This window comes from Oryzias latipes, chromosome 10 (genome assembly GCF_002234675.1).
Source record: "Oryzias latipes chromosome 10, ASM223467v1".
NCBI lineage: Eukaryota > Metazoa > Chordata > Actinopteri > Beloniformes > Adrianichthyidae > Oryzias > Oryzias latipes.
Window position 1 is genome coordinate 27,956,021 of NC_019868.2, and position 13,248 is coordinate 27,969,268.

Here is a 13,248-nt window from a genome sequence, read left to right on the forward strand (position 1 = left end):
GGAATTGATTTATACCTCCATTTCCTGCTGGGAGCCTTGAGGAGCGCAGACTGTGGTGCGTGCTCAACAGCCTGAAGTGGTGGAAAAAGAAGCAAGACAGTGAAACCATCAGAGGTGTTTTAGTTCTGCAGCAAAAGGAGCAAAGAGGGTTGCCGCTATTAACATCCTCTGCCGTCATGGCTCTGCACTCTGAGGTCCTCCAGTTAAAAGCGTCCCTTGACATGAGGAGTGTGTCAGGGAAATACACTGCACCTCCGTGTTTACCCCAACACCCCCAATTTTATGAAACCATAAAGAATGAACCTCTGTATGGAGAGTAAAAGTGCACGCCATCATGGGGGATAAATCCATCCTTAAAGACCCATAAAACAAATAAAAGCAATTAAAACAAAGACGTGTTGCCCTGTTTTCACCATCTTCACTGAAGTACTGATGAAATTTAAGTCTCATGTATTTTATCAGCCAAAAAATGCTAAACCGGTGAAGAAAATGGAAACAGGAGAAATTAGTAATGCAAAAATAACTACATGTAGCAGATGTTAATGTAAAGTGAAGACCTTAAGAAGCTTAAAGTGGGAAGACGAAAAAAGAAAGGAAAATTAAAGCCGCAAGCGGCGTTGTTTGGCCCGCAGACGCAACCCGCCTTCCACGCCCAACTCTAAGTACAACCGCCGCCCTAACTGCCCTCACCGCCCTCATCGGCCTCACCGCCTACCTTTTGTCCCGTCTCCAGCTGGTGCAGAACGCTGCTGCACGCTTGTTAAATATTTTAAAAAAATTGCGAAATGCAGATTTTGGCACAAAATGGCAGACAAACAATAGGCCGTTTGCCATCACGTAATGATTTCAAAACTTTGTTTGGATATCCCCGACATGCTTGTGTGGTTTGCCGATTCTAAAAAAAAAAAAAAAAAAAAAAAAAAAGCATTCCGAATTTTTAGTTTTTTTATCGTTTTTGTTTACCACGGCCACATTCCTGTATCGATCTTGTCGTATGTTACATCGTTTTGTTCAGCGTGGGCCAGAGAATCACATATTTCATTTTCACGACATTCCGATAAAAATTGTGCGAGCTAGCTAAGATTGCATCAGTTGCGAATTCACCACGCGCAGGCCGTTCAAAATCTATTACTTCTAATTCTAACATTTTGTCCACAGTAGCTTGCCATTGATGACCGACAAGTTTCAAGAGGATCGATAAAAATCCCTAGGACGAGTTTTCCTTTGGATCTGGTACTAAAGGTGCTTTTTTCGGAAAAATCAAGATGGCTGCCTCTTCCCAAGGTCAAAGGTCAACAAAACTTCTTTGGTGGTTGAAAATTTGAGGTGGCGGCATGTGTGTGCGTTTACGTGAAAATTGCTCAAACACAAGTGTCGTTTTCTTATGTTGTCAAAAATCGTGAAAATCGCCAATTCCCAGAGTTTGCCACAAATTGGCAGCCAAACCGTAGGCCGTGTGGCCATCCCATAATGATTTAAAAACTTCTTTGGGATATTTCCAACACGCATGTTTTGGTTTCGTACCTGTATTTTGAAAAAAAAAAATGTTTTGGCTCCATAAGCGATTTTCGGCCCATTCATATTTTTTACGGGAACGTTCGCTGTGGTGTCATCAACTTTGGGGGGATGAAGTTCTCTTTGCCGAAAATTCATTTTCAATTTATCTTAGGTGTGTGCCAATTTTGGTGACTTTTCGAGTATGTGGCGGGGGTCAAATTTTCGCTCAAATCATCCGTAAAAAACGTAATAAAATAGTGAAACAAAGCAGAAACAATATAGAAGTTTCTGCAGTTAGGATTTCCTATGTATTTCAATGCAGCCTGTCTTTTACTAGGTGCTGGGCACGTCTTTTTGGCTTTATACCGTTTTATAATTACGTTTATATATGACGTTTTTGCGTTGGTGTTGTGCGTGTTAGTGTGTATTTTTGTTGTGTTACACAATTGTGATGTCGTTTTGTGCTTTGGGCGACTTTTGACCTGATTTTTTTTTGCCGTTTTGACACGTTTTTTTTACGTTTTGAACCTTTTGAGTGTTCGACTCTAGGTGCAGTTACAATATGGTCCTTGCAGTCAGTGACTGCTGCTGCGGGCCATGTTGCGGCTAAACAGCGTTGAGGGCCGCCGTGGGCTAAGCTGCGGCTTCAATCACGTCGCACATCCTGTAGTTTCCAATTCCAAAAGCGATCGAATGATCTCCATAAACTCCAGGGTAATAATTCCACCGATCAATGTCTCTGAGAGTCACAATTTGTTGACTTTAATGTTGCGGCCAAACAGCGTTGAGGGCCGCCGTGGGCTAAGCTGCGGCTTCTTTGTCCGACGCACGTTCCAATGAAAAGTCCCAAACGTCTGCCTGGCTGCGTTGTATTTATTTTCTTCTGCAGGTTTCCAATCAATACAGTCCAAACGATTGATAAATTAAATATTCCAGCAGTGACATACTTCCAAACCACACAAGTGACGCGATCAAGTAACGCGGTCAACAAATCATGTGATCACCGCGGCTCACCCAGCTTCCTCATCCATTCTAATGCTTCGCCAGCGAGTAAGTGAGCACCTTTCAAACTTCGTGCCACACACACCCCGAGTGACACACCCACAACCTGGTTGATGACGCTGCGCTTCACCTGTGCCACCTCTATTATGGTTCCTACAGGCCATAATTAGAAGAAGCTGAGCAGTACTAAAAAATGTGGCAGTGCTAAGTTAGAGGCTAAATGCTAGGTTTTCCATTAAACATGTAAAACAACTGAGGTTTGCTTAGCAATGATTAAAAACAAGATTTAGAAAATGCTTGTCAGCTGCATTTGAATTAAGCTGAAGCATCCCACGTTTAATTTGAATAACAATGTTAAGTGTTAAATACTGTCTCCTGCTTGATAATACATTAGATCAAAAAAGGTTAACTAAAGCAGAGGTGCAGCTGTTCCTATTAGATTCAAAGGAAATAAAAGCTTAGAACCAGTTCCAGTTTGTCAGTGCAATCTGATTGCACATCAGTGTTTTCCAGTAAAATGAAAAGAACACAGAACAACCTGGAGCCCGTTGGTGCTGAACATAACACTATGACTTTTTTTGTTCATACAAAAACTGCCAAATTCAACAACAAACTCATCAAAATAGGATGTGTTCGTTCATGCATTTGGCTAAATTTGGGAATTGCCAAACTTTGCTGGTGAAGGACGAGTCCTTTTATGTTTGATAAACTGCAGAAAATGTCACTGTTTCCCGTATCATTGCATTCCATAGAGGACAATTCTGACGTTTAAGTGTTTTATTTATCCTCCACCAGCTGTCAGTCATCGTGAGGTTTTTACAGTGTAGAATTCTGAAAGCAACATTTGATGAAGATGTTTTGAATCTTAAAAAGTAGAGGTTTTGCATGTGATTTTGTAGAAATGTTGGTTGTGTTAAGTTGGTTGAAATTCTTTGTAGGAATTAAGATGAACGGTACTTAGTTTTCTTAACTCTTTTAAATGTGCAGTTAGAGTGTGGTTGAGGGTGTCTGAGTGTAGAGCATTAATCAGTCAACATCTGGTACAGCAGGCAGGGAAAAAGATTTTGGACCCCCCTGGATTAGCAAACCACATGTGCTTTTGAAGAGCAGCAGCATGACACCAAGTTGTGTGATGAATTAGGAAACTCATTAGTGTAATGAAGGATCTTTTCTGCACAAATCTATGGATTTTATTAAAATGCTATATTGGATGGTATGAATTAGACGGCATGTCTGCATGTTTAATGAAAGGACATTTATGATTTTGGGCTAAATGTACCTAGGACCTTCGTTATTTTACTTTATTACTTTATTTATTTTATTTCCCAACTAATGACTCATCCGCAGTACTGAGGGAAATAACTTTAACAAAAAAAGTAACAAACAAACTAGAAAAGAAGTAGTCCGCTCCCGCACTTAACTAGTCAAGTGGACCGGCGGAGCGCGGACTTACAGCTTTGTGTTTGAGGGGAAGGGGGGGGGGGGTGCTTTGTTACATGAGCGGTATGTGGGAGATTTAGAACTGCGATCCGTTCCGCAGCTCTAGGGGAACGGGCTACCGAACTCAGAACCGGGTCTAAAACTGTGTGTCTGAGCAGAGGATCGTGAGCACACACACAGCGCTTTGGGGCGGTGTGAGCTTCAAAGCAGAAAGGCCGCTCAGTCCTTAGAAATCGTTCAAACAATCACGTGGATTTGTGTTTCCAGTCGTGTCCCGACTAAATAAAGGCTGATGTTATTCCCACATGTTTAAATGCAGCCAAGATGCAGATTGCAGCACCACCCAAAGCTAATGTTGTTAGCCCGTGTTAGCATACTGCTAATTCTGGCTTCTTTCCGGCTCCGTTTTTCAACAGAAAAAGCAATGACCACACGGATTAAAATTAAAACGATGAGCGAAGAGGCGTTTCATAATAATCGTAACATTATTAAAAGCACGTTTAGAAGATCGTCTTGTTACAGAGCTGATATATCAATGTATAAAGCCGCCCGGCAACATTGTTTTGTATTGAATTGTTACATCCAATAAAGTTTGAGAAAAAAATAGCCGCTCGGCGGAACTGATATCCGCTTCCGGTTTTTCAAACCCTACTGCGCATGTGCGAATGATTTATTCCGACCAAAAGTGTGAGCCATGTGAACGTTTTTTATATTCTGAAAACATTTTTCTGGAACCATGTACACGTTTGGATTCTAATCCGACCATTGATCCGGTCAAGATATTATTCACATGTAACCGCGGCTTATGGTGTCGACTCGCAGCGTGGCGGGGGCGTGGCATCACGATGGTGTCTCTCCATCGGGATGTCAGTCACCCATCACGATGGACGATGGTATCGTCCATCGGCACAACCCTAAGGACAACCCTATAGAGATAAAAGTGAAAGTGTTTTATAAAATACACATTTTTGATGTTTTGTGTCAACACTTACTGTAAAAGGAAAGCTTTCTTTTGTTATCCTGTTTGTTTAAGCTGAAAAGGTCCTCCTTTATGGTTTGCTGTAACTGTAGGTCAGGGGTGCTCATTACATCGATCACGATCGACCGGTCGATCTTCAAGGACACAAGCGTAGATCGCAGGCCAGCAAAGATAGATAACAAAGAAAAAATAAAATAAAAATCCGTCAGCGAATCAAAGTCCTTCCAGAAAAGTACATGACTTGATTGACATGTAGAACGGCCAATCGAACATCCTCTTCACATGCGTGTTTCAACACACTGAGCGCTAATTCTGTCTGTCATCAGAAAGTCGCTACTTGCCCCACGGTCCCCGGCAGAAGACCACTCAGGCCCACTGGAGTGTTCATTGAGGCCCAGATCGCCCCGCGTGCCTCTGCAGTTCCCGCCCGATGGATCCAAGCCCACTGAGGCAGAAGTGTTTTCCTGTAGCATGTGCTTCTGGAGCGCTGCCCATGGAGCCAACAGCGCTTTAGAAATGCCATGCTCCCCCCATTGCATGGTTTACAGCAGAGCATGAAAAATGACAGTCACTGCTTTCTGATTTTGTAATAAAACGCCTCATCTCTTAATACTTAAGTATCTGCTGACATATATTCGTACTCTTATTGTGTAGTTTTTAAATTATTAGTACATAAACAATTGTATGTACTTAAAATCTTCTTTCTTAAAATGTTTAACCATTCATCCAAGTGGCTTGCATCCGTTTGATGACGAAGCCGCTTGTGCGGGCGGTGAAAGACTCAACTTCAAGACATTTCCATATCATGAAATGCCAAACATGTTAATCCATGTTTTTATAGCAGCAGCATCGGCCTGAAACTGCTGTGATTGACAGATAAAATGTTATCATTGTCAGAATATTGGAGTTTTTGTCAGTCCTATGTTAACAGTTTGGTGAGTTTGAGCAAACGTTCAGTGTGTTTGCAGAGAAAAAAACAAAAATAGAAAAAAAACGTGTTTCTTTCTCAAAGGATTTCGACCATAAATATGCCATAATGAAATACATGAAAGTCAGCAACCACAAAAAAATGTACAAGTTGTTAGTAATAGGTAAATCAGAGAACTATTTTAGTAAAGATCAAAAGCCCCATATTAATGACAATATCTTCAAGTAATTTTCTTTTCACGAGTTTATTCTCCAAGTCCACTTTTGGGAAGTTTAGATTTGATCAGCAGTTAATTCCTTCAAAGTTTTCCTAAATTTAGCACGTTGAGCACAAACCGGTGAAGAACAAACTGAAGCCGAGTTTTTCTGTAGCGAGAAGCACCAACGTGCAACCTGTCAGCAAAATCAAATTTATGGAAATGTGAACAACCCTGTCCAACCAATTATTACAGTTGACCAAAAATAATTGATTTGTCTTAATGGAGATATAAATTATTCAAGAAAAATTCTAAAGCTTTGAAAATTATCAGTGTGTTTTACATTTACTTGATCCTATATACTATAAAAGTGTATTTATTTAATGCAGGAATCCAAACTGATGTATTGACGTTTTAGTTGCAGATCGTTTAGGTAGGCGTTGGTATGGGCCTTCTCTCCAGTTCAGCTGTTAAAGTTGAGATGGGGTTTGGACTTCGTCGAAATACTTTGTGATAAAGTTGCATCTCCATCCAGTCGTGACTTGAACAACACAGTGCATTCTGTTTGCAGCCCTTTTTGATTTTATTGAAGAGATGTTGCGATTCCTTTAAGAGTAAAATAAAAGCTAAAATATAAAAGCACAACAGTCATGTTTGAGATGCAGAACAGGGTTGACTGACAGAAGCAGTAACAGGGTTTACAGTCTTTCCCAGAGAACGTCATGCAATGGGATGATACTGACTGCAAGATAACTCCAGCACATCAGCGGCAGATAGTTTTCCAAAAATAAAATTCACATGGCCTCGCCCATTGCTTCAATATGTGTTTGACACGGAGGCAGACGAGCTTGCTGCCAAATGGTGTAAATGCAGAAACGCAAGACGATGAAAAATCATATGAAATCACTTTATTCTTAGTGTGCGGTGATTCCATTTTTTCAAGAAGGTTACAGACTGAAATATTTGTCTAAAATGGCATGCAGTGAGGCTAACAGAGCTCTGAAACACACACACAGAGGACACAAAACGGTTATATCGACAACCTTGCCTACGTCACACAGCATAAGCATGCATACATTTTTCGTCAACAAATAGGAGATAGAAAGAGAGAAGAAGGGGCACGAGTTGAAGAGATTTTGCCGTAGAAAAAAAATGTGTCAAATGAACAATGTTTGTTTTTTTCCTCAAAAATATTAAACACCAGAGGACAGAAAACAGGACTGACTACAGACAACGGAAGAAATACAGTGCACCAGAGTAAGCATCCTAACACGTAGAGAACAGAGAGAGACAGAGGAAACATCAGACGGCTACATTCAAGTCACATCAAAGATTTCTTCTAGTTTTTTTTTTTCTTTTTCATATTTCAGTGTGTTTTCTAAAACCTGTTCTTGGCCGTGTAAGTGGCAAAAAGGGTTGACTTTAGATGGCAGGACATTTCTGGCACTGGACTATACGAAGTAGTGATCACTTGTGACTTGGGCAGTTAGGTTGGGCAGTAATGTCATAACCATCAGAATGCAATCATGTAGCATCTACATGGTATTGACGAAAGCATTTCGGATGGTTGAAGTGGGTGGATTCCACGTAAACATGATCGGATTTCAGAGTAAACAAGTTTGAAAGGCCTCCATTGGAACACGATTGTGATTTAAAGCCGGTGTCTCACTGGGCTGCAGACAAACACAGGAAACTCCTGAACTGATAAACTTTATTATTTTAAAACTTGGAATTACTCTGGAGTGTTGGACAAACAAACATCTAAAAAGATTTGAACAACTTAAAATAGAAAATTCTGTATTTAAAAGGTTGCCAAGTCAAGAGTTAACCTTCAATTTTTCTTAAACTTCTATCACTGTTTGATCCACGGAAATTTCATTAAGTACACATTTATAATAAGTTTAAGAAACCTTCGACAACTTTGATTGAATTGATCACATTTTGAAACGTCTTTTGCTCAAAAACTTGTTTTCATCTTGTTAAAAACTATAATAGAATTTTTGCCCTACAATGGGTGTGAGCAAATGAAGTATCCCTACAAATCTTTAAAAAGCATTTTTAAAACGTCCTTGAGGAAACTGTAATTTATCAAAAACAGTCTCAGCCCAGTGAGATACGATGCTTTCAGGTTGTGTTGCTTGGGAGTCCTTTTCATGGGCAGTAATCGGTGTTTCTAGAATTTTCCAGGGCTAATCAAAAGACATGCATTGGCTAAATAAGATGCTAAAAATGAGAAAGTCGAGTTAATATAGACTAAAACCCTATTCTACTCTCAGCAAAGGCGAACAATGGTTAACGTCTAACCAAAGCATAAAGCTTGAATACCTGAGAATTTTAAAGTAAAGTATGAATGGGTGATGTGACTAAAATCAGTTGACGAAGTCTAATAATACCAGCCCTATTCTTTGGTTTGATTATAGAACTACTCTGACAATGGATGAATCGGATAACTACTGGTTGCTAACTATCTGCAAATACAGAGGCTAGCAAAGGCAGTTTACAAGTATGACCTACCGGTACATTAAAACTACACAAAATCCAGTAAATGTGCTTTACACATTTGATCCTTTTTGATCCTTTTTATTTTTTTTAAACACCATCATTAGCGTTTTATAGAACTCACAAACACACAGAGAAGCTAAATTTCTCCTATTGACTGCGCTGGAAAACAGTTCCAAAATCGGCGCTTAGCTAAAAACAGTGAGAGTGGTGAAATAGTTTTGCGAGAGTCAATTGCAGCAGGCGGATTACAAGAACATCAGCCAACACGTTCAATCGCAAAAGGAGCTAACTCATTGCTAATAACAGAACATTAATGGTCCTGTATCCGTCCTGTGCACACGGCAACCAAACAATGTTAGCATTAGTGTTGTCACAAATGGTGGTGTCACCCATTGGTTTAATCCTTTAACACCAGAGCTTTAACGTAATTCCAGTGGATTCTGATGCAGCGAAAATCAGCTGCAATGCAACACTTTCTGGTAGTAAAGTGTTTATATGATCAACGTAAACCGACTGATTCTAATGCTTTAGGTTTTTGGAATCCCGGTATTTGCGTTAAATCTGATTTGCGCTGATATGAAACACTTAACAGTAGTAAAGTGTTTACGCAAATGTAAACCCACTGATTCTGGCGCTTCAGATTCTGTTAGAATTACGTTAATTGCGTAAACGGTTGAAGGGACAGCTCCAGTGTAGGCTAATTGGAGAAGAACAAGGCATTAGCCGAGGCCCACTGTCATTGTCTGCTGCGTGAGTCAGTAGAACCAGCTGGAGCTGGTGTGGAATGTCAGAAAAATCTGGAATGTTTGACATGATTCTTGTGTAATGATTCTGAAGAAAGTTGTTCTTACGTCTTCAACATTCTTCAATTTGTGCCATGTCAGTTTTTGACTCTAAGAAAAAGAAATGGTCGGATTTGCGACGTTGGCAAAGTCGCCGTGAAAATCCATTTGTGACGAGAACAAAATCCAGGTTTTTGTTTAGTTTTAGTTGAGATGTTCTGCCTGCTTTGAAAAGAACACGTGGACCAATCTGTGTTTTTGACAATTACCAACACAATAAAGAGTAAATTTTGACACACAATTATGAAGATTGTCTGGTATTGCTGATTTAAGTTTCAACTCCCATCAGTCAAACTAACGCACACAGGACAACCTCATATTTTTCAGAATATATTGCACTATCGTCACTGTCTGTTCACATAGAATGTGTGTTCACAACACAAGTTGTGTGTTTTCTTTAAGTTTTTTAACATCTAAAAAAATAATGACGCCATTGGACTTTAAAAGCTGTGACTTTAGGAGGTGATTAACAGATGGAGGTTTTCTCCATGGAAGAACTTTCTGGACACGCTGAACACGTCGGGCGGATTGTTGTTTTAAATAAAAATGGAGATCCAGTTATTGCCTCAAATATCAATGTATTCGGATTTACCGGAACAAAATCTGTCCACATCACTTCACAACCATAAACTACATGCAAAAGAGTAAAAACCCCAAATAAACCAACAAAAATATTTAATTACCGACAAATTCCTCCAGGTTCTGGTTTACACAGCTTGTTTGAAACGTATAGTTGAGGATTTACATTCTCCGTGAATAAATGAGGGACAGAATGAGTTGAATCTTCACCATGAAAACCAAAAATTGCTTATATATACACGGCATGTATCAAATATCAGCAAGAACTTAAAAGTAAAACTCAATCAAATTTTGATATGATTTGGAAAATTTCTTGAAAAATATGGCTTATACTCTTGGTCATCTTGCTATATATCATATTTCACTCATAGATATAGGTCTCTCTTTTTTTGTACAACCAAGGCTATTTACAAACAAAAGGGTGGATGATGGATGAGCCCTGGAAAATGGTTTCTATCACGGTGCTCTTAACAGTTCGAATCACTCTTCTTAGCTTTAAGACAAGATAATGGCACGCTACCCAGAAGACACCTTGGGTTGAAAGTGGTGAAGATAGATGTGGCTAAAGGGTGGGGCAGGACAGGCTGTAACAGCATTAATTAGAAGGACGCTGCAGGAAGTTAAACCACATTTCAGCTGAGCCACTATTACTTTTTATTGAACATATCCATGAGAGGGGCTGGGAGGAACTTCATGACCGTATCCACGATGCTTTCCTCCTCCTCCTCCTCATCGCCACAGCCGGTGGGAACGGCCTTTTTCGGACGGGTAAGGCTTCCCTCGGAGGCCTGCTCCATCGCAGCTGCTGCCTCCGCCTCTTTCTCCTCCTTCTTCTTAATGCCATACTGCAAATGCAACATTAAATCAACTTGAAGTCTGTTCAATTATGATCCTCGAAGGGTATCAACCTTTTACAGTATAAAACTTTTAGTGACTTTTGGTTTCATCTTTTGGTTTTCGATCATAGATCCTTTATTTTTTATATGATAAAAATCATTGATATTTCATTGTAGATAAACCAGATATAAAAATGCAAGTGTTCTTTCAAGTACCTTGTCTTGTTTTGTTTAGCTTTTTAAAATATTTATGCATGAATGAATATTCTTACAACCTTTTGGGCCTATCATTCATAAGTTTGGAAAAGGCATCAGAAACTGTTTTTTGGGGGGAAATTGTCTTTATCACCCTGAAAGGCTTGCCTTTGTAAAAGCAGCAGGGCTAAGTTTGTGGGATTAGCCCTGTTTGAGTACTAAATCAAACTGTAAACAAAATATGATATATTTTTCAGAATTGTGCTAAAATGATGCAGCTAGTGGTTGAAATAGCCGAAGAAAATTCTGCAGCTTTTCCCTGCTGGTGTCTGTAGAAGTGTTTTCTGTAGATCTGCAGGGTTTCAGATCACCGAAAGGTCAGCTGTTTGAGTAATGCCCGTTCTGCAGGCAGAGCAGCAGACACCCATCTGGACTCCTCTGTGACCCGTTTAGTGTTGTGCCAGACTCGCGTTAATGGAATTCTGGTTTGATAAATATTTTAAGGGAAGTGAATGGAAGCAGTGGAAATATCTCTGCCTGTAGGAGTGGCTGCATGGAGATGACAGTTATGTTTACCTCCAGCTAAATGACCATCTTTCCCGTCATTGCCATTTTCTGGCTACGGCACACGGATAAATCTGATAAATGAGAATTCTTTAGGCTTTTCTGAACAGTGTTACTAAAAAAAAAATCTTCCAGGATAACATTCAACAAGCACAAACTTTTTATTGTCTGATGTTTTGCTCACCCATTGCAATTTGCACAACAAGGGCGTCCATTTGTAATTTGAAGTTAACGTACAGATGCACCCAGAGGTCATGCGTGTGGCAGCAGTGCATTTCAGGCATCCAAAGTTCAAATATCTGAACTTTGGTGAAGTTTTACCGTCAACCAATCAGGGACTCAGATTTCACCCGTGACATGTTGATGATGTCATCAGTGGGTGGAGTCCAAAACCAACATGAAGGAAAATCTGATCATTCTCTTCCTGAACTTTCATGTCCCTCTAATTTTACTTTCGTTCTTTCCTCCTCTGACTTATGCGGGAGAGCAAGGCGTCAAACTGGGCCACAGAGAGACGGAAGTACTGTCATTCAGACGCCGCTCCTGCAGTAGACGATGAAGCTCTACCGCACTGGTAGAGTCTATGAATGATCTCATGAACCCAAACACAGAGACGTGACTGCCGATGCTTTTCTAGAGCTCTTCAACATCAATAAACCTGCTCTAAACATACGTATCATCCGTGTCTACCATGCAGCGATGAGGCTAAAAACTTTGGACAGAAGCTCCTCCCACTTTCTGGACAGGCTTCAGCAGCGATTTTGTAGGACGCACATTTGATGCACGAATCAATGTGAACGCAGCATAACTGTGATAGAATTTATAGATCCTTTTGTTTGTGTTTCAAATCAATGCTTGATTGAATTACCGCACTGAACTGGATTGTTCTGTTGTTGTAGTGGTTCTTTCATTGGATGTTCCATTTTGTGTAGCATCTTAGGAGGGACTCTGTTGTGAATTTGGAGTTTTATAAATAAACGGTGTTGAATTGAAAACCATGTTGCTGAACAAATTGAAGGACATAGAGAAGGTCAAGTGCCAGATAGATTGCTTTTTTTTTATTTGGTTAGCTGGTTTAAAGTGTAATTACATCTTTTTAATGGATTCTTCTTTGCAGCAAATTGATTCATATTTCATTTAAAGGTTGCTCGAACCTTAATAACCCCTTTAAACATGCAATAAAACAACATTCTCAGAGAGTAAGACATGTAATCACTATGCTGTCTGGAAGATATTGTACAGCTGTACAGATCAGTTTCTATATTGATATGCAAACATTTGAGTTTACCTTGTCCCTGATGCCCTGCCGGAGGTTTTCTCTCTCAGCCTCCATTTTTGCATATTTGGCCTTCCTCTCCTCTTCCTGTTGCCTCAGTGCTTCTTGCCGTTCTTCCTCTTTTTTCTGGGCATCAGGATCCTTCTCCTCTTCCCCACCAAGCATCTTTCCCATGTCTTTGGTGGCCCCTGTGGAAGAGAGCGTGGAGGCACGTTAGTCTGGCAGTTTGTAAGTCATCGCACAGATTCCCTCAACGTTATTGTTGTTGGTCGGCGTTCGCTGTTCTCTGCAACGCCCCGGAGATTTGGAGAATTCAATAGATCCTGCTTTGGGTCAGTAAAAGAGTGGCGCAGTCGCCCTTCCAGCCAACTGGTGACAGAAATTTCTGAGAATAGGGGGAACACGGGCCAGG

The 13,248-nt window shown here is 40.3% G+C and overlaps 1 protein-coding gene and 1 long non-coding RNA gene across 4 annotated transcripts in view; one reads left to right on the top strand and one right to left on the bottom strand.

The window, feature by feature from the left end:
- Window positions 1–13,248, top strand: part of LOC110015789 — a 154,217-nt gene that overhangs the window by 81,179 nt on the left and 59,790 nt on the right. The window lies entirely within an intron of this gene.
- The window catches only part of LOC101172174 (complexin-1), a 53,115-nt gene continuing 46,801 nt past the window's right edge, over window positions 6,935–13,248 (bottom strand). For both annotated transcript variants that reach the window (XM_004073605.4, XM_004073606.4), the window contains exons 3-4: window positions 12,849–13,024; window positions 6,935–10,810 (exon numbers count right to left, since the gene is read on the bottom strand). In XM_004073605.4, the coding sequence (XP_004073653.1) occupies window positions 10,613–10,810; window positions 12,849–13,024 (374 nt within the window). In that variant the 3' untranslated portion in view covers window positions 6,935–10,612. The remainder of the gene's footprint in view (window positions 10,811–12,848; window positions 13,025–13,248) is intronic.